The sequence below is a fragment of the Oncorhynchus nerka genome, linkage group LG20 (assembly GCF_034236695.1).
Source record: "Oncorhynchus nerka isolate Pitt River linkage group LG20, Oner_Uvic_2.0, whole genome shotgun sequence".
In the NCBI taxonomy this organism is placed as follows: Eukaryota; Metazoa; Chordata; class Actinopteri; order Salmoniformes; family Salmonidae; genus Oncorhynchus; species Oncorhynchus nerka.
Window position 1 is genome coordinate 42,121,346 of NC_088415.1, and position 26,690 is coordinate 42,148,035.

Here is a 26,690-nt window from a genome sequence, read left to right on the forward strand (position 1 = left end):
GGAATATTTTTATTGTGTACAGGCTTCATTATTTTCACTCTGTCAATCAGGTTAGTGTTTTGGAGTAACTACAATATTGTTGATCCATCCTCAGTTTTCTATCACAGCCAATAAACTCTGTAACCGTTTTAAAGTCACCATTGGCCTCATGGTGAAATCCCTGAGCGGTTTCCTTCCTCTCCAGCAACTGAGTTAAGAAGGATGCCTGTATCTTTGTAGTGACTGTGTGTATTGAAACACTATCCAAATTGTAATTAATCACTTCGCCATGCCCAAAATTTGACCCCTCTACCAATAGGTGCCCTTCTTTGCGAGGAATTGGAAAACATCCCTGGTCTTTGTGGTTGAATCATTTTAACAACCATAATTTCAATTTTATATTATGGGGTATTGTGTGTAGGCCAGTGACCAAAACATCTATATTTAATACATTTTAAATTCAGGCAGTAACACAACAAAATGTGGAAAAAGTCAAGGGATGTGACTACTTTATGAAGGCACTGCAAGTGCCATGACAGACAGGCAGAAAAAACACACCGATGAGACTAAACACAAGGCAGACGACAAGGGTTTTGTTTTCTATCCGAGGCCCCATATTGTAACAGTGGCGCCCAGTGGTCAGGGTTGAGGAGACAGTAACAGTGACTGGAGGGTCAGCATCATCAAGGAGAGGAAAGGAAGGCCAGAGGAGGAACCAGTGTTGACCTTTTGTTCTCCTCGCAGAGAGGATAAACCACATGGGTGCTTATACAACATAGACACAACCATCAAGAGGTCACTGTTTTATCCTCGTTAGACAACCCCTTGACCTCTCAGCAGTCACCGATTTGGTACAATCCCCAACATGGAGGAGCAAAGAACCTCACCCATCGTCAGCGCTTTAGGGTGCAGTGACACGTCATCAGAGCACACTTCCTTCTTCCTCTACAGCCACAGCAGACAACTATTTACATCATTCGTAATTTACACAACCAGGTTGAATGCCCGTAACAGAAAAGGTTGATTACTCAAGCATCTGTTTCCCCATTTGGCCTGACATGGACTACTGGAACAAGGATCTAAAATAGCCAACCTACACCCACACCTACAGTACACATTCCCATCCTGCGGGAGCCAAGAGGACGTCAGCCAGAGACAGGGAAATGGTCCCATTACAGTTATTGGGAAAGGGAATGATGGATGAGGGGAAGGGTAACAGGGTGCTACCCATTCGCCCCGGAGATGGATCCCACAGATGTCTGATGAGTGGACAGCGTTGGCCTAATGTACATAGTCATTCTTCCTAGTATCGTATTCACGCCTCAAGGTTCGTGAAGGTGAAACACAGGTCTCGCAGGTCTACAATTGACTCTCAGGTCATGAACATAAAATTATTCATATCCTGTAAATGAATCATCAATTTATTATTTTTTACGTCTGGGAACAAAATTGGAAACAATTCATTGGCCATGCTGTGGAAGTGGTGTAACGTTCTAACCATAAAAAGGATGTCTACCAGAAGTCTATGCAAAAGAGAGCACTGAAAACATCAATGTCTTACTTGTAACTCATAACTTGAAGGGAAGAACATTTCCAATGAAATCCGACAAGCAGTAATTAGATCATAGGAGTAATCTGGGGAAATAAAGACAAGCTTAATTAACCACACACACACACACACACACACACACACACACACACACGGAATGGCAAGACTTATTCTAATACTCATTGATATTTGTTGGAGATGCAACAAAGAATATCTACCTCATTACACACGCTCTATGAAATGTTTCTAATGTTGAAATGATTCATTGTATGTGGTCCAATATTTTACACAATATGCCTTGGCAAAGTACTGGGAACAGAATTCACGCAGAACCTGGTTATTTGTAGCTATATTGGATTTAGATAAACATCAGGAGATATTTTTGCTTTGGACTGGCTCTTCCCCACAGCATCTTAAGATGGTGTCCTGGTGTGGAAATTACATAAGAGTTATGACAGAGAGCAAAGAACCTTCAATCTCAACTGTCTGAGCATGCACAATCAGCAGATACATGACGGACAAGGACGGATAAAGGAGTAGATAAAACCAAACAAAGTGGTGTGCTGGGCCCAAATGGGATGGAGAGGAGAGGCGCATGGGGAGTAAGTGAGAGGAAAGGGATGGGAGAGGTACAGCAAGGAGACGAGACCTGGACGAGACAGGGACATGAGGCCTAGGCAGGAGAGGTGGGCCGCCATCCCCGCCTCCCGCCAGGCCCGCCATCCTCATAGACAAGGTCAGATCCAAAGGACAGAGCCACTGCGGGGAGGGGGAGGGGGGGTCACCATAAAGGAGATAAGCAACAATAGGAGGAACTATAGCACACAAAATCACTGGAGAGTCACGACCCCTCCCAGGCAGAGAAGAATGGAAAAACCCTGCGCATAACAGTCCTTCTTAACCCAGGGGGAGCAAGACAGAGGACACACACTGAGGACACGCATGCAGGCAAACAGACACACACACTCACTAAGGAGGAGATGGAGGAGACAGCACGGGTGGATGAGATCTTTTTTAAATTTGATATAATGTAATTCATGTTTACGCAACAAGGAAAGTGGGATCATAGGAAGACTCCGCCAAGCATAATGCTTGCCAAGCCATCTAAGACTATTTTCGTACAACCCTCAGAACTCCCCACACCAGTCTTTTCTGTTCCAAGACTTTGTTTCATACAAATAATGATTACGCATCTTCAAAATAAAAAAAATCCCCCTCTATTGAAATAATGGGGTCCCACTTTAAACAAACCACAACTTATAAAAGCTTTATAGAGCATTCGGAAAATCTTAATAAACACTGTTTCCCCTGCTAAATTGTTGCCGCCACTCCCCAAAATAAAGAAAAATATATATTTTGCAAACTAAGCCCATTTTCTTCTTACCTAGAGGCTAATGAAATCATGGATACAATGTTTATGTCTCCGCATGCAGTTTGAAGGAAGGTGCTAACCAGGGTTAGCGCAATTGCTAACTAGCGTTAGCCAGCTAGCATGCTAGCTGTTCATGTAGACTTCCAGTCATAGTTAGCAATGGCTCACGAAACTACCTTCAACTTCTTTCCAACTGCACACAGAGACATACAAATGTTGCACAATTCCTTTAAGATCAGAGTGACAAGTTGCAACACATATTTGTAGCAAACAGAGCAAGCAGTGGTGCGAATGAGAGCCACGAGCACACAGACACCTGTTACTCCTCATCATCTCCCTACAGTCCCCCCCCCCCCCCCCTTAGCCACTGCTGCTGAAAGAAATACTAGGGGAAACACTGAACACTACCATAGGCTAGATGCTTCACAAATGCTTTTTAAGTAATACAACATAAAATGCAATTTTTCATTGCTTGACAGTTGTGACTTAGTAACGGAATGTACTGTAAACTCATTTGGATGTCCATCTTGATTCAAATGTAAACATGAGCTCGCCCTTATGGATCAGTCTGTCACTCTGGTATTTACATTGTCATTGTTTAAGCTTTATTGTGACCCGTCTACAAGTCTATGTCTTTGGAAAGCAGTCTAGCTTTGGGGGTTAACCAGACCCTGCTTCATATCCTCTTCCATTCAACACATTGTTCCTTTTCACTGCTGATTAATATCTTGTTTAAACAGCCACAAGACAACACCACGCCGTCAGTGTGTTCAGAAATTCTCTAGAGCTGATCAACACAATGGACACATTCCTCACACACACACACACACAATTATAGTAATGTAGGATTTTCAGAAGAAAAACATCCCTCCATGGGCACCACTTTGCTGTTTATTTTGTTAATTTAAAGTGGAGACACAATTTGGAATGTATCCAGTCTACACTCTTTATGCATCGTATTGAAAGACCCCACGTCTGGCCCCAAACCCTCCTTGGCTCCAAAGCTTCACTCAGCTTATTGAGCAATTTGCTTTTTCACCCATGAAATAACAATGTGGTAAAAAAGGGATTTCATAACATGATCTTTTGCTCACTTTATGTAACATCAATGTTAATAACATCATTTGCAAGAAAATATGGACATTTATGGGGGCCACCAAATTGGACCTTTTAGAGATTCTCTCAAATAGCTCTTTGAAATTAGTTAGGGTGAGGGTGCCTAGAAATCTCATTAGCATATGCCGTTAGTCTCTGGTCAAACTTATTTTTTTTTAAAGTATATGTGAGGTCACATCGCTGAACATTTGTCCAGGTTCAAGCCCAAACTTTTCGCCACTAGCGTCATTACTGTGTGTTGGCCTGGTATGTGTGCACGTACGACAGTGAAAAGACGTGGCCTGTGCCTGGTGCCCTGGATGTGTGTGCCTCTGCACGGACTTGGAGCCCAGCACCACTTTCCACTTTGGCAGGGTGGAGCTCATTCATTCATCGGGCACAAACACTGGGCTTTAACCAAAAATAAATCCTCCCTCTGTTTTACATTGTATCATTGTTTCTTTTTTCACTAGGCTCTTATTGAACAAAACGCTTATTAGATTGCAATCTTCCACTCCCTCATTGAATACACTAGCCTATAATGCAGTGGGATTTGGTGGTGTTAGCCAAGCTTAGTGACCTACACCACGTTCACTCACTCTGCTGCTCAACAGACACATCCACTCTCCTGACTCAATGGACAGGGGAAACTGCCACCCATTTCTGATGACAGAGGATATTTTGAATACGACTGCTTCAATCTGGACATGCTAGAAAAACGCATCCATGAATTATCTGCTTCACAACTTTGAACAACTTTTTTTTACTCACAACTGCTAAAATGTTTTTTTTTTTATTACCGAATTGCAATAGCAAAGCTCACTACACTACTTCCAAACTGGAGATAATAATAATCATTTTGGTAAATGTCTGAAAAGTGTCAAATCTGACAAAGAAAGATATATGTTTGACTCCTCTCTCATCTCTCTCTGAAAATCAGAGGAGAACTTCATCGCACACAAAAACGCTCACTCATCATTCGAGTCAAGGTGTGTTTTGATCAATGGACCGCAAGCAGCTCAACATGTCTGATTACATTTCACAGAACAGGGTTCTCTTGTCTCTCTTTTCCGTTCCAGACTAATTATGTATGGGCAGTGACAAACACAGGGTTTCCCCAGGCCTATTCCCTATGGGCTATGGTGATTTAGACACCCCCAGAGACAAGGGTTATTATACAGAAATCAACCCTTCTCGGAAATGACCACCACTTATAATTGCAAATAGATATGGTTAGAGGTTACACTATACCTCCACTTTAGCAACAATACCACTTTGATCTCAGGGGGGTTTTACACAGAGCTGTACATTGTATGACTTTTAAGGGGAAGCCAGGCTCTTTGAATAGTTAAGTATACTGTGGGTGTGTGTCTGGTGAAGTCAATCGGTGGGGGTGGTTTGTGTAATAGCAGGAAAGGAGGAATAGAGTATGGGTCACATTTTTTTCCATTTTTCTGAAGCATAAAGCTGGTAGCAGTAGGACCCTGCAGATTGTTATGGACCAGGCATCCATCAACACAAACGTTGGACACAAGCACACCTTTACGGGGTCTCTGCCAGGGACAAGGATGTAGGCTAAGAAAGAAACCCCAAAGAAAGTTCAACACAATAACAAAAAGTTTCGGCATTGAGCCATGTCATTGGCTGCCTAACACTAGACAGGAAAATTCGATGGTTTCTGATGTCAAACTAGAGACAGATTCCTACTATATATATGACAAGCAGTAGCGACCGCATATTTTCTGCCTCATCTTCTCAGATTACAACTAGTTTCAACAAAGGCGACGTAAACACTCACCTGGAGGACAAGATGAGCGCTTCAGTGGCTGTGTACCGAAATATTTACACCGAGGACCGGTTCAGACAGTCGTACGGTACCGAGGACAAGCCCCGTGGAGGTGGTCAACGTTTTCGGGAGAAGATCGCGGAACGGTGCAGGTGTTCCCGTGCAGCATGCCTTCACCTGTTGAGGGAACGAATTCCCATTTTTAACTGGCTGCCGAAGTACAGGCTGAAAAAATGGATGTTAGGTGATACAATAGCGGGACTAACAGTCGGTATACTTCACATTCCACAAGGTGAGTACATTTTTAAGTGAATATTGTGAGCAAAGGTTTACTGTAGTAAATTGATGTCGATTTACCATCTTTACAAACTATTTTGTTACAACTTTTCCCCAATTCTGTGATGACGTTTTATTTCCCACGTGTCAATGTTTTGGCAGTAATTACTAACCAATCGTGTGTTTGATTGATTTTAACAAGATTTTGTCAAATTGCTAATGTAAACGAAATAAACACCTTCAAATATGGACTTTTTGTTAACTCCAGATAATTGGTCAATGCTATCCGGTTCCTTGGGGACGTCCCTACACTAAACCCCAACCTTAACCCATACTCTTACCCTAACCATAAACCTAACCCTTACCTAAACCTAATCCTTACATTAACCATTTCAAATGTCAACTTCAATGGAGTAAGGACCTCCTACGGATCCCAGATAGCACAGAGCCCAGATTATTTATACATTTGAATGTATATATTTACAATATGCCATTCACACACACACACAATGTACAAAATAATCTTGTTACAAAATATAAAATGTATTTTAAAAATGTATTATCATCTGAGCTTGACAGGAAAAATGGAACCTCAAAAATGTAATCTCAATGGATGTTATTCAGATAAAGGAGTCAAGAAAATACCAGCGTTGAAAGTAGTTATACAGTAATAGCAGGTGTTATTTCATAGCATTTATTGCCAACATTATTTACCACGAGATCAAAGCCTTTTTTATCTAAAGATGACACCAATTACTCATGTAGCCACGGGTGTATGTGATGGCAACCGATTGTAGCCTAATATCTTGTTTCTCTTCCTGAAAACAGGTATGGCCTTTGCCTTACTGACGTCAGTGGCGCCCATCTATGGCCTCTACACCTCCTTCTTCCCTGTGGTTCTCTACATGCTGTTTGGCACAGGACGGCATGTATCCACTGGTATACACACGCTGATATTATACTTTAGGACTGGAGCCTGACAAATGGATATGGATAAATCCTCTGCCATGGGTATCTGTGTGACAGCTACTGGGTTTGAACCAGGGTCTCCGCCGCCCCATAAGACTGTGTTAGTCCCCTGAGCTAAAGTCAAAGTTAATCATCATAGTTTTTTTAGTTTTAGTTAGAGTTATTCACACACAAAAGACAAGTGAAAGACGAAGTACAGATAAAAACAAGGTATATAGGTGTGCAGGTAAGGTTGCAAGAGGGCTTAAACGACCCCCCCACACACACACACAAAGAGCAGTATAAACAGTGCCTAGTGAAAGCCTATACAACCCTTGAACAGTCTTCACATTTTGCTGCCATAAAATGAATCTAAACATGACTAAATTTGTGTCAGCTTCATGTTAAGGGTATGCTTGCCACCGCCAGGGACTGGGGAGTTTGTCAGGAGAAAAATAAATATGAAAGGAGCAAAGCCCATGTAGAAAATTTGAGGAAATCCAGATATCAGTCTTTTGAAAACCTTGGGATAGAGTTTTATTTTTCAGCGGGACAATTACACACATTTTAATGCCAAAGACACACTAGAATGGCTTTCCAAGAAGTGTGGAGTGTTCCTGAGTGGTCCAGTCTTAGTCCTTAGTCCAGAGACAAGGTTTGAATACTGCTGTCCATCAATGAATCACAACCACATTTACTGTGTTTGAGACAAAAACAAAAACAATAGATACATGTTTCCCTATGAGTTGTGCAAAGTTAGTAGAATCTTATTCAAAAGGATTACCTGCTGTAATGGCTGCCGAAGGTGCTTCCACCATCAAACCAAATTGTATTGGTCACATACACGTGTTTAGCAGATGTTACGCTTGTGCTTCTAGTTCCGACAGTGCAGCAATATCTGACAAGTAATATCTAACAATTTCACAACAAATACCTAATACACACAAATCTAAGTAACGAAATGGAATTAAGAATATATAAATATATGGATGAGCAATGTCAGAGCGGCATAGACTAAGATACAGTAGATAGTATATAATACTGTATATATACATATGAGATAAGTAATGCAAGATATGTAAACGTCATTAAAGTGACATTATTAAAGTGACTAGTGTTCTATTTATTAAAGTGGCCAATGATTTCAAATCTGTGTATGTAGGCATGAATTAACTCTGGGGAGTGAAGAATTATGCAATCAAGAAAGCTTAGTTGTTTTTTAAATTCAATGTGGAGTAGATTGTGTATATCGGGTGCAAAATATATATAATTTATTCCCTTTATACTATTCAGAGCATTCGGAAGGTATTCAGACCCCTTGACTTTTTCAAAAAAAAAATACGTTACAGCCATATCCTAGAATTGATTAAATCTGTTTTTTTTTTCATCATCAATCTACATACAATACCCCATTATGAAAAAGCATTTACATAAGTATTGAGACCCTTTACTCAGTACTTTGTTGAAGCACATTTGACAGCGATTACACCCTTAAGTCTTCTTGGGTGTGAGGCTACAAGCTTGGCACACCTGGATTTGGGGAGTTTCTCCCATTCTTATCTACAGATCCTCTCTAGCTCTGTCAGTTTGGATCGGGAGCGTCGCTGCACAGCTATTTTCAGGTCTCTCCAGAGATGTTTGATCCGGTTAAAATCCGGGCTCTGGCTGGGCCACTCAAGGACATTCAGAGACGTGTCTTAAAGCCACTCCTGCTTTGTCTTGCTTGGCTGTATGCTTAGGGTTGTTGTCCTGTTGGAAGGTGAACCTTCGCCTCAGTCTGAGGTCCTGAGTGCTCTGGAGCAGTTTTTGATCAAGGATCTTTCTGTACATTGCTCCGTTCATCTTTCCCTCGATCCCTCGACTAGTCTCCCATTTCCTGCGCTGAAAAACATCCCCACAGCATGATGTTGCTACCACTATGCTTCATCGTAGGGATGGAGTTTCCTCCAGACGTGACTCTTGGCATTGGTTTCATCAGACCAAAGAATCTTGTTTCTCATGGTCTCAGAGTCTTTAGGTGCCTTTTGGAAAACTCCAAGCAGGCTGTCAAGTTCCTTTTGTTACGAACCGGCTCGTAGCCGGTAACAAAGAGGGAGACAACACAGAGTTAAAGAAATAAGAAACATATTTATTAAATAAAGGGAACTATATCCAAGAAACAATGGTGTGTGTAGTCAGTAGCGTAAGTGAGTGGATGCGTGCATAGATGGTGATAATGATGGGTGTTGAGAGGTGCCAAAATAAACAAACACAAAGAAGCCCTAAAATGCCACAACCAAAACCAACAGTGTGTCTCCTGGATATATGGGGGAAAGGTGTACAGTCGTGGCCAAAAGTTTTGAGAATGACACAAATATTAATTTTCACAAAGTCTGCTGTTTGTATGATAGCAATTTGCATATACTCCAGAATGTTATGAAGAGTGATCAGATGAATTGCAATGAATTGCAAAGTCCCTCTTTGCCATGCAAATGAAATGAATCCCCCCAAAAACATTTCCACTGCATTTCAGCCCTGCCACAAAAGGACCAGCTGACATCATGTCAGTGATTCTCTCGTTAACACAGGTGTGAGTGTTGACGAGGACAAGGCTGGAGATCACTCTGTCATGCTGATTGAGTTTGAATAACAGACTGAAAGCTTCAAAAGGAGGGTGGTGCTTGGAATCATTGTTCTTCCTCTGTCAACCATGGTTACCTGCAAGGAAACACATGCCGTCATCATTGCTTTGCACAAAAAGGGCTTCATAGGCAGGGATATTACTGCCAGTAAGATTGCACCTAAATCAACCATTTATCGGAACATCAAGAACTTCAAGGAGAGCGGTTCAATTCTTGTGAAGAAGGCTTCAGGGAGCCCAAGAAAGTCCAGCAAGTGCCAGGACCATCTCCTAAAGTTGATTCAGCTGCGGGATCGGGGCACCACCAGTACAGAGCTTGCTCAGGAATGGCAGCAGGCAGGTGTGAGTGTATCTGCACGCAGAGTGAGGCAAAGACTTTTGGAGGATGGCCTGGTGTCAAGAAGGGCAGCAAAGAAGCCACTTCTCTCCAGGAAAAACATCAGGGACAGACTGATATTCTGCAAAAGGTACAGGGATTGGACTGCTGAGGACGGGGGTAAAGTCATTTTCTCTGATGAATCCCCTTTCCGATTGTTTGGGGCTTCTGGAAAAAAGCTTGTCCGGAGAAGACAAGGTGAGCGCTACCATCAGTCCTGTGTCATGCCAACAGTAAAGCATCCTGAGACCATTCATGTGTGGGGTTGCTTCTCAGCCAAGGGAGTGGGCTCACTCACAATTTTGCCTAAGAACACAGCCTTGAATAAAGAATGGTACCAACACATCCTCCGAGAGCAACTTCTCCCAACCATCCAGGAACAGTTTGGAGACGAACAATGCCTTTTCCAGCATGATGGAGCACCTTGCCATAATGCAAAAGTGGCTCAGGAAACAGAATATTGATCTTTTGGGTCCATGGCCAAGAAACTCCCCAACACTTAATCCCATTGAGAACTTGTGGTCAATCCTCAAGAGGCGGGTGGACAAGCAAAAACCCACAAATTCTGACAAACTTCAAGCATTGATTATGCAAGAATGGGCTGCCATCAGTCAGGATGTGGCCCAGAAGTTAATTGACAGCATGCCAGGGCGGATTGCAGAGGTCTTGAAAAAGAAGGGTCAACACTGCAAATATTGACTCTTTGCATCAACTTCATGTAATTGTCAATAAAAGCCTTTGACACTTATGAAATGTTTGTAATTATACTTCAGTATTCCAAAAATATCTTAAAGACACTGAAGCAGCAAACTTTGTGGAATTTAATATTTGTGTCATTCTCAAAACTTTTAGCCACGACTGTATTAATCCCCGGGACACACCTGAGCCCATGTGTGTCCCATTTCGCAGACGACCCTCCCAGTTCCGCCCACCAACATCCTATTAAGGAAAACAAGAGCAAAGAGAAAGAATTAGGCAGACAGAGTGGGAGGGTCGTCACACTCCTATCCATAAAACCAGGGACCAAGGAACACCACAGCAACACCACAGCAACCAAGCATACATAAACGCAAACAAAATACTGTCCTAGTAAACGCTACCCCACTGCCCCAGCAAACTACATCTGACCCGACATACACCTCAAAGTGTTGTAGCACCCATATGAGTGCTAGCGCTTCTTTTTCCACCACGGAGTAGTTCAACTGATAATGGTTCAACTTCTTGGAAAATCAACTAACAGGCCTCTCAACATCAGACACATCTGCTTGCAGCAGGACTGCACCTGCCCCCATGTGACTCCCATCCACCTGCACGTGACTCGCATCCACACGCAAGGAGCAGCCAGCACCGAAGTTGAGGTTGACAGAGAGGGGACCAGACGTAAACCTTCTTAGCTTTCAGCAAATCTGTCAGGGGAGAGACCAAGGTAGAGAAGTTCCTACAGAAACTATGGTAATAACCAATCATTCCCAAGAAACGCATCAGTTCCTTTTTAGTGGTTGGCGGTAGAAAAGCATCAATAGCTACCACTTAAGCCCGGAAAGGATGCACCTCACCCTACCCAACCACCTTACCAAGGTACGTAACGGTCGCCTGAGCAAACTCACACTTAGCTAATTTGATAGGGAGGTGACCCGCAGCCAGGCAGTCAAACAAAGCTTGATTACGGGCCAGATGCTCCTCCCAAGTATCTGCATAAACCACTACATCGTCCAGATAAACAGTACACCCAACAAGACCAGAGACAACCCTGTTCATAAGGCGCTGAAAAGTGGCAGGTGCATTACGCAGGCCGAAACTCATAACCAAATACGAGTACAGACCTGAAGGTGTAATAAAGGCAGAGATTTCATGTTCCCTACACATCAGTGACTCCTGCCAATAGCCCTTTAACAGGTCAAACTTGCTCACAAACTTCGCTGCTCCGACCTGATTAACACAGTCCTCTATCCGGGGAAGAGGAAATTAATCTGGCTTAGTGACACTGTTTACCTTACGGTAGTCCATACAAAATGTGTTTGTCCCATCCGGTTTACTGACAAAGATACAGGGAGAAGCCCAGCTGGAGAAAGAAGGCTCTGCAATATCACTCTCCTCCAGCATGTACCTGATCTCAGCATCCAGACAACGCCCTTTCTCTGAATAAACTCTATAGAACCGCTGACGGAGGGGGCCAGCATCCCTAGCGCCAATATCGTGTTCCATCAAGTTTGCACGTGTTGGGGTATCAGAAAACAAAACTGCAAAACTCAGAGTCAGACCAACTGACTCGTCTCGCCTATCAGCAGCTAGATGAGCGAGAAGGCTATCCGAAACATCCAGTGAATTTTTCAATCTACCCTGCAGTACTCAATCGTCGGGACCAGGGACATCCTCCTCACCATGCGCGGACATAGCATGACAAAGGAGAAGAACCCAGCGGTGTAACCGTACTGGCCAAAAGAACAGGTTTTACCGTCCTCTGTGGACTCCCACTCCTCGGCGCCAGAGGAACGGAGGAACGTGCGTAATAGGGTGCAGATGTACATGGCACAGTTGGTGCTTTTTCCTCCGTTCAGGAGTGGCAACTAGATCGTTTTGCTCATCGTCTGGTGCTACAGAGATGATTGTCCTTCTGGAAGGTTCTCCCATCTCCACAGGGGAACTCTGGAGCGCTGTCAGAGGGACCATCGGCCCTCCCTGACCAAGGCCCTTCTCCCCCGATTGCTCAGTTTGGCCGGGCATCCAGGTCTAGGAAGAGTCTTGGCGGTTTCAAATTTCTTCCATTAAAGAATGATGGAGGTCACTGTGTTCTTGGGGACCTTCAATGCTGCAGAAATGTTTTGGTACCCTTCTCCAGATCTGTGCCTCCACACAATCCTGTCTCAGTGCTCTAAGGACAATTCCTTTGACCTCATGGCTTGGTTTTTGCTCTGACATGCACAGTCAACTGTGGGACTTTATATAGACAGGGGTGTGCCTTTCCAAATCATGTCCGATCAATTGAATTGACCACAGGTGGACTCCAATCAAGTTGTAGAAACATCTCAAGGATGATCAATGGAAACAGGATGCACCTGAGCTCAATTTCAGGTCTCATAGCAAAGGGTCTGAATACTTATGTAAATAAGGTATTTCTATTTTTTTATTTGTAATAAATGTGCTAACATTTCAAAAACCCTGCTTTGCTTTGTCATTGTGGGGTATTGTGTGCAGATTGATGAGGAAAACGGCTGTAACGTCACAAAATGTGGAAAACTGAAGGGCCTGATTACATTCCAAATGCATTGTATATGAACAGAGCCTAGTTCACCAAAACACTTCCGTTGCATCTGTGCTCACACTGATGCTGAGTTGCTTCATTGCTGTGTTGTTGAGCCGCCGCGTGGCTGTTTTGGTAGTGGTGCTGAGCGGTTGAATCACAGACTAGCTGTGTCTGTTTCCCAGGTACCTTTGCAGTGGTGAGCCTGATGACAGGCTCAGTGGTGGAACAGCTGGTGCCCACCCCTCTACAGCTCAACTCCTCCAGTCCAGAGGCTGCAGACTTTGAGGCCCAGAGGATTGGGGTTGCCTCCGCTGTAGCCCTACTCTCAGGGATCATGATGGTGAGTGATACATAGAGTTCTCTCTGGTTGAATCTCAAAAGTATTTCTTTCCCTCGATTCCCTGCATCCTCTCCTCATCTCCGTCTCAAAACTTCAGAGGGAAGCGAGGAGAGCATTGGAGGCCAAGATCAGAAGAGCTGCTCTCCTCACCTCCCTATGATGTTTTAAGCAGGAAGCAAGGTAAAGGACAGGTTTAAGATGGCATGGCCCTGTAGATGGAATGGTATTTCTATAGTGTTTAGATGTTGTAGTCCTGACTAAATGTTGTTTGTTTCACAGCTCTGTATGTTTGGGCTACAGCTGGGTTTCCTCTCTACATACCTGTCAGAGCCCATCGTCAAGGCATTCACCAGCGCTGCAGCCTTCCACGTCACCATCTCACAGCTGCAAAGCATGCTGGGACTGCGGCTCCCCCGCCACACCGGCCCCTTCTCACTCTTCAAGGTCAGCAGTCGGAGAAGTGACAATGATCAGGATGATACAGTGTTCAGTTTACAGTGGTTTAGAGCTCCAGTATGTTGTGGAATTGTAATAAAAACGGTTTACTATCATAACCCAGGTTCTCTGAAGGAGAGAAGAAGTCTCAAATAAAAGAGAACTGAGGGGGTTCTCAAAACCTCACGAGGTTAAATTTAACCTTGTAAAAGAACCTCGACAATCATAAACACCAGGTTGTGGGAAGAGACAATTGAAAGAGTTGCTCCTCTCTTCACTATAACCCGCCCCACACCAACATGGCCCGATGAAATCCATCACCCCCCGTGTGTGTGTTAACTCCTTCCCCCCTGTCTGTGTCCTCCAGACCCTTGCGTCTGTCATAGAGAACCTTCCCCAAACCAACATGGCTGAGCTACTGACCTCCCTGGTGTGTCTGGCCATCCTGGTACCGGTCAAAGAAGTCAACATGAGATTCCGACAGTACCTACGCACACCCATCCCCGTAGAGATCCTCACGGTCAGTCACGAAGAGAACAGCTATTATAATACTGGTCATGTTCAATGTAGCTCTGTGTAGCTGTAACGTTTGTGACGTGCTTATTGGTGTGTTATATCTCAATTTGATGTCTCTCTTTCTCAGGTGATAATAGCTACAGGAGTGGCCTATGCTTCCTCTCTGGACTCAAACTATGACGTTCAGATAGTGGGACACATTCCTGCAGGGTAAGGTATCCACTAACTGAGCATCTCCATCTAGTGACATCATCATCATCATCATCATCATCATTTAACTTCTTTTAAAAGAGAAATTAACCATTATAAACAGAGTGAGTGTCAGGTTTTGACCATGTTTTGACTGTGTAGCTTCCCTAGTCCACGGATGCCTGCCTTGCACAAGTTGCCTGAGATCGCTGGAGACACGGTTGCCATTACGTTCGTGGGTTATGCTGTGTCCGTCTCACTGGCAATGATCTACGCAGACAAGCACGGCTACTCCATCCAACCCAACCAGGTAGGCTACAGTGGTCCTCGACTAATATCATTCAGTAGTGCTGGAAAATCAATACTCACTCAAATCTGGTCTCCGTGTACAAGGCATTACACGTTCAATGTGACTTCTGTGTGTGTAATCTGTGAGCTGTGACAAGAAGTCCATCTTTAAGGACAAGCGTTATCATTACCATCATCATCGTCGTCGTCGTCATCATCGTCGTCATCATCAGCATCATCGTCATCATGTTTGCCTTGTTTCTCCAGGAGCTCCTGGCCCATGGTATCTCCAACACAGTGTCGTCTCTCTTCACCTGTTTCCCCAGCTCAGCCACTCTGGCCACCACCAACATCCTGGAGAGTTCTGGGGGATTCACACAGGTACACACGACTTTATATTAAGCCTACTTTCCAGGCTTTGTCTTTACTTGAATCTGTACGGATGACTTTCTCGATGCCCTATTTGTCTGCCTCGCCATGTGCTTCTGGCATGATGATACATTCATTCCTTTAACGTCATTTAATGTTCTCTGTCTCTCTGTCCGTTCAGCTCTCTGGCTTGTTCACCAGTCTGGTGGTTCTGATAGTTCTACTGCTGATTGGACCTCTCTTCTACTTCCTGCCCAAGGTGAGTCCGTGTGTGTCTACTAAAAGGTGGAGGCATACAGACTTTAGCTAGTTTGTGCAAACAAAAGGGCATAAAACGACACGCACTCGTCTTCCGAGTCATTTACTCGTAATGTCCTGATCCACCCTGCGTTAATTCTCTCCCTAGGCAGTGCTGGCCTGTATCAATGTCACCAGCCTCAGGCAGATGTTTCTACAGTTCCAGGACCTTCCAGACCTCTGGCGAGTCAGCAAGATTGACTTCGTAAGTCTCTCAGTGTTACCATTGCTTTGTATAAATATACCATTTTTGGGCAAGTGGTTTAGTGATCAACCCCTGTGAGAACCAATGTGGCCTGCATACTTGTGACCTTATATGGACTGTACTGTATGTGTTTTGCAGGTAGTGTGGCTGGTGACTTGGCTGTCTGTTGTGGTCCTGAATGTCGATATGGGTCTGGCTATTGGAGTGGTCTTCTCGATGATGACAGTCATCTGTCGCACACAGAGGTACGCTATGCCTTCGCACCTCTCAACACTTGACAACACAGACACAGTGTGTCAATGTTTCCGTAAGAGCTACAGCCGTTGGAACTGTACAGGTTACTATTGCTAAATGTAACCAATGTCTAGCCAAGTGTAACTGCCTGTGTACATCTACAGTATATGCGTACAATTTGTTATTACATCTGTACTAATTTGATTTCTGCATTCATCAGCAACAATAATCATTAGCGAAACTCTAACTATGCCTTCTAATAATGTGATGCAATTCTCTAGAAACCGCTGTGTGCCGGAATTGAAGTCTCTCATAGGGACAAATTAATATCCGTCATAAACCTGTGATATGAACTTGATACACTCACCAAAGGTAGAATTGATACAGTGGCTCAGTTGGTAGTGCATGGTATTTGCAAGACCAAGGTTGTGAGTTCAATTCCCATGGGGGACAAGTATGAAAATCTATCTATGCTCTGGATAAGAGTGTCTGCTAAATAAATGTAATGTAAACATAACCAGAGTTTACTTTTGAGATTTGAACATTATATTATTGGTCGACTAACACCATACACTGACTATACGAAACAGTATGGTAGTAGTTGCCAGGTGCACTGGCTTGTGTCAAGAACTACAACACTGCTAGATTTGTCATGCTCAACAATTTCCGGTGTGTATCACGAATGCTCCACTTCCCAAGGGACATCCAGCCAACTTGACACAACTGTGAGAAGCTTTGAAGTCAACGTGGGCCAGCATCCCTGTGGAATGCTTTGGACACCTTGTAGAGTCTATGCCCCGACAAATTGAGGCTGTTTTGTGGGCAAAAGGGTGGGGCACAACTAAAGCTGTTGCTGTGACCGTAATAACGCCACACTGGCAGTCACAAGTCATGAAGGCAGTCAATTCCACGTGACCGTTTAGTCACAGTAATCTGGCTTCTCCAAGCTCTGATGCTGCTGATGGTCATTATTAGCCTACCAAACTTGCTAACTGCCTGCTACTCAGCACTCTATTGTCCCTCTAATCACTCTGGCATCAATTCAAATGTATTCGAAAATCTAATCAAACACTTCATGAAAGCCCATGAGCTCATGTTGCGCAACATTTCTATAGGCTATGTAATTGCGTGAGAAAACAGTGTGATGGCCTCTATTAAAAAGAGGAGGATAAGCTTTCTATAGGTGTAAGCTCTACCATTGCCCCTTTTTCGATACAGGTGCATGATAATGATCCATTCTAAATCCCCCCCAAAACTTCACACATACAGTGGGGCAAAAAAGTATTTAGTCAGCCACCAATTGTGCAAGTTCACCCACATAAAAATATGAGAGAGGCCTGTAATTTTCATCATAGGTACACTTCAACTATGACAGACAAAATGAGAAAAAAAATCCTGAAAATCACATTGTAGGATTTTTAATGAATTTATTTGCAAATCATGATGGAAATTAAGTATTTCTATAAGTACTTCTATAGAACTGTCTAAAATAAATAATGGATTTATTGTGAAGGTGTAGGCTATATTACATGGATTTATTAGACTTAAAATGTAGATGTTCCAAAGATCAGCATCAGTGGCTTGTAGTCTGTGTTGAAGCCAGGAGATGCTAAATGTGTTTATGTTAATTAACGGTCAATTACCGTGAGACCGACAGTTATTTCCTTGACAATCACCAGCTGACAACATTTTTCTGACCGCCACAGCCCTAGGTGCAAGTAAATATTAGGAAGTTGTACCTAACGTTTGGTATACTCAGTGTATGCATACACTCCCATAATAATAACACCGTTTTCCTCAGGGCTGGGTGTTCCGTGCTGGGCAGAGCGAGCAACACAGAGATCTACAGACCTTTAGAGAACCACAACAAGGTGAGAGGAATTCTCCTGTACACACTGTAGAGATATTTTTCTGTCTGTAAAGATATCATATTAATCACAATACAAATACTTCCAGTGATTCTTGATGTAGTTGTGAAGTAAAAACTGCTAATGTGATGCAATCGTGAGAAACCCTCATTAGTATCATAGTTTCAGACAGTGATCAATGTAGAGCGCTGCACGGGCATGAATTTTAAAACCGAGTCCTACCCATGCCTGTGATGTTCAGGTCCTACCCTACTGAGGTCCGATTGCTTCTGCCCGAAACCCGAAATCAGGAATAACTTCCTCCATTAATAAATCCAAGATACATGAGAGAGCAGTTAGCTGTTAGCTACTTTTTGTCCCTTTAAACTCAGACAAAACTCAAGGGGCATTATTATTTTCTGTGACATAATCTCTCCTGTCGTATATTTGACGAGGTTGAAGCACTTCTGACACTTTCTTAGGGTGTCAGTCAGGTATGACTCTACTGCGCAGCAGAGCACGCGCAAATGGCTCAGCTTCAAAATGTTAGCGATCAACTTTAGTGATCCTCGAGCCCTGCCTGTACCCTAGTTATGGATGATTTTTTTGGGCCCTAACCCAATTTATAATGTCAGGGCCCTTCGAGGACATGTCAGGTAGTAGAGCTCTATATCAATGTCTGTAGGTGTGTCACCTTGTCCCTTTGAAAACACACCTTATAACTTATTTTAGTTATTGCAAACCGCACTGGATTACAGCATCTTCTAATGACTCAACTGTTTAAAAAAGAGGGGTGGGAAGCAAGAAAAGCACATTCTGTCTGCACTCTTTAAAAAAAAAAAACACCTCTCAACAAGTGATGTTTGGGATGAGTGCTCTGTTAACCTGCCTCTCTCCGTCCCCTCTCCTTAGTGCTATGAAGTTCCAGGTGTAAAGATCCTGACATACAACGGGCCCATCTACTACGGCAACCGCAGCTTCTTCAGAGAGGACATGAGTCGTCTGCTGGGCCTCACCCCAGAGAGGATCCGCAGTAGAGAGAAGGCCAGGAAGGCCCTGGAGAAGAGGGAAAGAGAGGCTGTCAGCACTGTGGTAAGACTGCACATTATATCTGGGCTAGATCACATCTTGTACATTAGAAAATATCAAAACATATGTTCTATAACTTACTGGCAATGTCTTTTGTTTTCAGGAGAGAGGTGTCGCAAACACATCATTTTCATCTGAGAATGAGTTCTTTAAATCTGGTGAGTGATAATACATAAAAGTACTGTATATAGTTTGCAGTAATGTAATCTGGGTACAGGACTACTTACGGTGCATTCGGAAAGTATTCATGTGCCTTTTTGGAAAACTTCAAGCGGGCTGTCATGTGACTTTTACTGAGGAGTGGCTTCCTCTTGCCACTCTACCATAAACACCTGATTTGTGGAGTGCTGCAAAGATGATTGTCTTTCTGGAAGGTTTTCCCATCTCCACAGAGTGACCACCGGGTCACGTTCACCTCCCTGTCCAAGGCCCTTCTCCCCCGATTGCTCAGTTTGGCCTGCGGCAAGCTCTAGGAAGAGTCGTGGTAGTTCCAAACTTCTTCCATTTAAGAATGATGGAGGCCACTGTGTTCTTGGGGACCTTAAATGCTGCAGAAATCTGTTGGTACCATTCCCCAGATCTGTGCCTCTACACAATCCTGTCTCGGAGCTCTATGGATAATTCCTTCGACCTCATGGTTTGGTTTTTGCTCTGACATGCACTGTTAACTGTGGGACCTTATATAGACAGGTTGTGCCTTTCCAAAACATGTCCAATCAATTGAATTTACCACAGGTGGACTCCAATCAAGTTGTAGAAACCTCTCAAGTTTGATCAGTGGAAACACTAGGCACCTGAGCTGAATTTCAACTCACATAGCAAAGGGTCTGAATACTTATGTAAGTAAGGTATATTTGTTTTTTATTTTTAATACTTTTGCAAAAAAAATGTAAAACCCTGTTTTTGCTTCGTCATTATGGGGTATTGTGTATAGATTGATAATTTAATCCATTTTAGAATAAGGCTGTAACGTAACAAAATGTTGAAAAAGTCAAGGGGTCTGAATACTTTCCAAATGCACTGTAAGTAAGGGCCCAGTTTTTCTTGTGTATTGTATCATATTGAACAATAGCCGATGAAACGAACAAAGTGTTCAAAAAATCTGATCAGGGTGATCTAGACAGGACCTTCTAATCAGCCTGTTTCAATGGCCGGGAGTTTCAGCTTTCTATGGTGACATCACCATTGGTTAAATAGACCAATAAGAAATAGAGTTCCAAAACTCTCTACCAATAACAGTTTTAAGTTTCTCCCCTCCCCACTCAGACTGCTCCCAAGGTATTTTTGTCAATTTGTATGGAAAACTATTACAGTAAGGTATTTAATTGTTACCCAGTAAAAATTTGATATTGATATAAAAATGGCTACATTGGGCCTTTAACTCTCTATCAGTAATACACTGAACTAGTGGTTAGAGTATTGGGCCAGTAACCGAAAGGTTGCTGGATCAAATCCCCGAGATGACAAGGTAAGCATCTGTTGTTCTACCCCTGAGCAAGGCAGTTAACCCACTGTTCCCTGAGTGCCAAAGACGCGGATGTCGATGAAGGCAGCCCCCCCACACCTCTCTGATTGAGAGGGGTTGGGATCAAATGCGGAAGACACATTTCAGTTGAATGCATTCAGTTGTACAACTGACTAGGTATCCCCCTTTCCCTTCCCTAATGTTGTCCCTGCAGAAACAGCTGAAAGTGAAGTCCAGGCAGTACTAATAGATTGCAGCAGTGTGATTTTTGTCGATGTTGCTGGAGCCAGACTCTTCATACAGGTGAGAAAAGTAAACGATGTAGTATTTTGTTGTGCAGTACCTTCTGCTAGACGAACATGCAGTACCTTGTTCTACAGTATGTTATCTTTCCTTCTAGTATCGGTGGAATTAATGATGCCTCTTTTTCCAGATGTGTATTGAATGCCAGAAAGTTGGGGTTTGCATATATTTGGCCAATTGCAATGGTAAGTTCAACAAATGAATGTATAACGATCATTTCAATAGCAATAAGTTCAATCATCCAAACGTATGTTTAGCAGGAGTCTGACGTGTGATGTAATGTTGAACGGGGAATGTTTCGACTCTAGATCTAACAGCACTGACTGAAGTTCTAAAATGTAAAACCCTACGAGGTCTTGACTACTACTGGTTTTCTGTTCTACCTGATCATTTAATGAACCCAATTAGTGTCCAAGGTCTAAATCAGTCCCTGGTTAGAAGGGAATCATTTTTTTAAAAGCAGTGGAACTGGTTTCGAGGTCCAGATTTGAATTTGAGGGATCTAGAACATTGATAGAAGGTACTCTTCCCCGACAGAGAGTGTTCTGAGGATCCTAACCTCCAGTGGACTGATGAACTACATGAACCCACAACACATCTTTGTTACGGTCCACGATGCTGTGATGTACATTCAACAACAGAAGGTACAAAACACAAGCATTGACACGACGTTGAAGGCTTGATGAAGAATGGGTTTACAGTAGTGCTGTAATGGAGTAATTATACAGGAACACAGTTTCAATTATCTACGGCAATATAGTAACCAAAACCTGTGAACGTGCTTGGTTTTTGTTCATGACAGGAGCAAACTCCAGAAAACACGACTACCGTTTGGGTGTGAGATGGTTGGTCGGCCATTTTACACGTCAAGATGAACTGATATGCAGTAACATGCACGATACAGACCAGGGGGGAAAACATCTCTCCCTCTACAATCGCTGAACATCAAGGTTTGTTCCTGGTCTAAGACAGGTGCAGTGCTGTGTTAAATGTGTATACTAGTATGCCATGGTTGGGCTTCAAGAAGGGAGCAGCGTATTGTAGCATTTCCGTATGAAATGAAGGGTCAATCCCAGTATTTTCAATAAGTATTTTGAAGGAACAATACTGAAGAGACTTGCACAAGTGACCACAACGGTGGCAGAGCACGTATGACACATAAAGTACGCCTGCTACTCACTGGAATCCAGGAGAAGAGGCCAATGAGAGAAGTTTATCTACTACAATAACCCTAGTAAACACAAATATATACATTATTTGATTATTATCTGTTAAAACATTGCTTATTATATCTGAATGCTGGAGAAATAGTGGCCAACCATTACTGGTATTTGTTTTGTAATTCTGTCATACAAAAGTGAATATTATTCCGATGGATAAAATGCACTGAATGCTTTTCTTAAAAGGGAGACATGTATATTCACGTGAAATAATGCCTTATGTGTTGTAAATGTATATTTCTGTGTACTGTACATTGTGTTTATAATGAAATGCACTGCAGAAAAGGAGTGAAATTACGTACAGATACCTGTATTGTCTGCAACTGTAATGTCCTCCTGCAGTTTTTGTAATACTTTTATTGAGTTCTTTTACAATAAACATGCTCAAAATGTACAGCTTACCTGGTCACTTTTACATTTGTGGAATTTAGCAATGCTGATTATGGTGCATTCTCCCTAGACAAGTTAAATTCCTGAAATACATATTCTAAGTACAAACTACCAGATTTTGACAAAATATATCTATATATTTTTTTATCTAATACTGTATGCACAAACAGACTAGTTTACATTTCTAATTCTTTCCCTGAAGACCCAATTTAACCCAGAGAGACTGAAGGTGGAATGTCCAGGCATGCCTGTCTGATTGACAGATTGGGAAGAAGACAAAAGAGTATTTGGTTTTGTTCAGTGGGTCAGTGTGTCAGACAGTGAAGAAATGGGGAATACTGTTAGCCCCTCTGAAATGTACAGCAGTACAAAGGACAGTCACCAACAAGGAAATCAGTCAATCAAAATAAATAAATTAGGACCTATGGATTTCAAATGACTGGGCAGGGGTGCAGCCATACAGTAGATGGGCCTTGGAGGGCATAGGCCCATCCACTGGGGAGCCAGGCCCATCCACTGGGGAGCCAAGGCCCAGTCAATCAGACTGGGTTTTTCTCCACAAGAAGGCTTTACTACAGACAGAAATGCTCCTCAGCAGGTGTGGTAACTGAATGGTTTTATGAGCATGAAAACGATGTAAACCATATGCCGTGGCCGTCTCAGTCACCAGATCTCATCCCAATTGAACACTTATGGGAGATTCTGGAGCGGCGCCTGAGACTGTGTTTTCTACCACCATAAACAAAACAAGTGATGGAATTTCTTGTGGAAGAGTGGTGTCGCTTGCATCCCTCCAATAGAGTTCCAGACACTTGTAGAATCTATGCCATTGCAATTTGACATACAATTTTACAAAAGCAACCTGAAATCCATATCAAATATATTCTATATTAGAAAAGAGCGTCTGCTAAATGACTTAAATGTAATGTAAATGTAAAAACCAATAACAATTTGATGGCTATTTAACTACAAGTAGAATAGTCCTGGCTTTTTGTTGTTGTTGAATCATAATTATCAAAATAAATCGGTGGTAAAGTGTTAATACAGTACATATTTTGAAATCATTTATATTTTTCACACAATAACATACTGTAGCTGATATGCGATTAGGCCTGAGTAGAACTGCGTAGCATACACACTGCCCTGTGCTGGCATAGGCCTTTCTAGGGCCTTCCAGCGTTGAGCCGAGCCCTTCTTAGTGCTTCATCATAATCACATTACCTTGACCTGATAAAACTGTATGTGGTACGAGTTCAAAAACAGGGCCAAAAAAAATCCTAACTAACTAATTATTTGCTTCCTTGATGTCGGATGCCCATGGATGGAAGTTATTCATTTTTATCCCGTGCATATTTCAAAGAACCCTCTAGACAGTTGCACCCTTCGGGTTTCTCCCTTTAAAGCTCAAGGAGTGTTTTACTAATTGGCAGGCAGGAAGGAAGTAGCCCACTTCAATTAAAGCGTCCATGGTGGTACACAACACAAGACTCACTCTGGCCAAGTGTTTACAAAGGCTGCTATACCTCTAGCAGACCTCAATTCCCTTCCGCTCATGCCGACACTAACTGAAACATCAAACTAATCTAAAGGTTTTGGACACACGCCACGAGCACATATATGCACCCACATGCATGCACACACACACACACACATACATTGTACAGGTGTTTGACCATCTACAAATACAAAACCCTTCATAGAGGGTCTTCTTTAATCTCATCTTCTCTAATGTAAAACATGTCAAGTGTGGTATCCCGCAAGGCAGCTTTCTTGGCCCTTTACTGTTATATTTTTACTAATGATCTACTACTAGATTTAAACAAAGCCTGTGTATGCTGATGATTCAACATGATAAACATTAGCAACCACAGCTAGTGAAATCACTGCAACCCTAAACAAATAGCTGCAGTCAATTTGGCATGGGTGCCTAGTAATAAACTAGTCCTGAACATATCTAAAACGAAAAGCATTGTATTTAGTACAAATCATTCCTTAAATTCTAGACCTCAGCTGAATCTGGTAATGAATTATGTGGCTGTTGAGCAAGTTGAGAAGACTAAACTTCTTGGTGTCACCTAAGACAAATTGTCATGGCATATTGATTCAATTGATTCAAGATGGGGAGAGGTCTGTCTGAGATATGTTCATCATTTTTAACACCACAGTCGACCCAACAAGTCCTGCAGGCTCCAGTTTTATCTTATCTTGACTATTGCCCAGTGATATGGTCAAGTGCTGCAAAGAAGGAGCTAGAGAATTTGCAGCTGGCCCAGAACTATGCAACACGTATAGCCCTTCAATGTACACAGAGGGCTAATCTCAACCGTATGCATGTCAGTCTCTCTTGGCTCAAAGTAGATGAAAGATTGACTGCATCAAACCTTGTTTTTGTGAGAAATATCAATGTGTTGGAAATTCCAAATTGTCTGTATAATCAACTTACATATAGCTCTGACAGACATACTTACCCCACAAGACATGCCACCAGGGGTCACTTCACAGTCCCCAGGTTCAGAAATTCAAGAAAATGTACAGTATTATGTAAATGATTGCACGGAACTCCCCTCCATCTCATATAGCGCTAGTAAACAGCAAACCTGGTTTAAAAAAAACAATAAAGCAACACCTCACGGCACAATTCCTCTCCCTCATGTGACAAATGTTTGTACACACTGTATGTGTAAATGACAGATGCGCACACACACATACACACACACACACACACACACACACACACACACACACACATTATTCATCTTTAGTTGTATTGTTTCTTTTTTGTTGTTGTACATTTTTGCCTTTAGTTGTAGTTTTTTTTATTACATATAAATGTATGTGAAGTATTTTTTTTGTTATGTGTCGGACCCCGGAAATAACAGAACAGTAGCCCTATTGCAACAGTATCATATTCAATAGTTAGGCCCCTGTGTTTTGGTTCATCATGTCACCTGACCTGGATTATAACCTTTATTTTAAGCCTTTTCCAGAAACGACAATTAGACCAAAAATGAAAGTGATTGTCTGAGGATGGTGCTGGACCATCTGACAGAAAAAGAAAAGGGGACATTTTGATGAAAAGTCTTGAAACAAAAGGTTCAACTACAGGTCATGTGACATGATTAACCAAAACAGGGCCCTAATCGACAGTACAAGGAGCATCTATTTGGCAACTAACCACATGAGATATTGCTAGATTATGCCAATGGTAGAAGTACAGACTTGAGATGTGATATACAATAACCAACCACAACAACTACAATGGACTCAATTAAATCAATCTTGTATTGCAGCATTTACTCACGAGCTTCTCCTGGTCAAAATAACCCAACTACGGGTAATACTACTCCACTCAGAGGTAGATGCTTCCGGTAATTAGCTAGAATATGGAGTGTGATCAATGGACTGCCAGAGGGACGGTTTTGGTTTTCTAACAGTGAATAGAAACAACCCACCTCTGGTTATTACTCTACTCAGTCAATTAGAAATTCATACAGTTAGCAGCCTACTGTAAAACAGGGAAAACGGCAAACATAGTTCCTCAAAATCCATAATCTTAACCATTCTTTGTATACTGTATTGCAAAAATACAATTTCATCATTAAAATGTCGAAGACTGAACTTGACATTATATTAGGAATAAAACAGTATTAGATTGCTATAGTCTGTATGATTGTTCAGGTCTTTGGTTCCACCTTGTGGTCAAATAGTATAATGGCAGCATCTAACGGGATGCCAAACAGTCTCAAACAGTCTCATGAAGGATAATACAAAAAAAGTATAAATCTGCTTGAATTAATTATGAAGAGAAAACAATTACTAAATTGGCCTGACATCATGCTCTGGCAGGTGTAGTTGAGTATTTAATACAAACAGGTCATTAGTCAGTTCCTTGTATAAAATAGTGACAGCAAGTTAATGCATTTTTTTTTTAATTGAATTTTATTTGGGCAAAAGACATATACAACAATATGTACAATATTGTATGTATAAATATGTACAATATGTTCTCAGAGCATAGCACTTCAAAATATAAATTAAAACACTTGTTTCCAAAGTGGTCCTCGATGGTAAAAACATATAGAACATCTACTGATTAAAAGACACAATTACAAACAAACACATTACATTCATTCATATTGACATCATAAAAAGTGGATCTAAACATTGCACATCACCCTAACCTTAAAAATACAACCTTGATTATTGCACATCACCCTAACTTTAAAGATACAAATTCATTGCACATCATTCCTAACTG

The 26,690-nt window shown here is 42.3% G+C and overlaps 1 protein-coding gene across 1 annotated transcript; it reads left to right on the forward strand.

Annotated features, from left to right (window-relative positions):
• Positions 1 to 5,474: 5,474 nt before the first annotated feature.
• slc26a10 (solute carrier family 26 member 10) lies at positions 5,475 to 22,436 on the forward strand. Its single transcript, XM_029622673.2, has 18 exons — positions 5,475 to 6,073; positions 6,886 to 6,996; positions 13,428 to 13,585; positions 13,865 to 14,029; positions 14,388 to 14,540; positions 14,664 to 14,746; positions 14,888 to 15,035; positions 15,281 to 15,394; positions 15,564 to 15,641; positions 15,789 to 15,884; positions 16,023 to 16,129; positions 17,920 to 17,989; positions 18,878 to 19,057; positions 19,158 to 19,212; positions 20,734 to 20,822; positions 20,953 to 21,007; positions 21,360 to 21,466; positions 21,625 to 22,436. The coding sequence occupies exons 1-18, from the start codon at positions 5,710 to 5,712 to the stop codon at positions 21,661 to 21,663; spliced, it is 2,172 nt and encodes a 723-aa protein (XP_029478533.1). The 5' UTR covers positions 5,475 to 5,709; the 3' UTR covers positions 21,664 to 22,436.
• Positions 22,437 to 26,690: the final 4,254 nt, after the last annotated feature.

Excerpts from the sequence above, each read along its gene's own strand:
- slc26a10 (XM_029622673.2), top strand. The coding sequence starts at position 5,710 with ATGACAAGCAGTAGCGACCGCATATTTTCTGCCTCATCTTCTCAGATT. Across the intron at positions 6,074-6,885 it reads TATACTTCACATTCCACAAG|GTATGGCCTTTGCCTTACTG; the intron begins GTGAGTACATTT and ends TCCTGAAAACAG. Across the intron at positions 15,036-15,280 it reads ACTCCATCCAACCCAACCAG|GAGCTCCTGGCCCATGGTAT; the intron begins GTAGGCTACAGT and ends TTGTTTCTCCAG.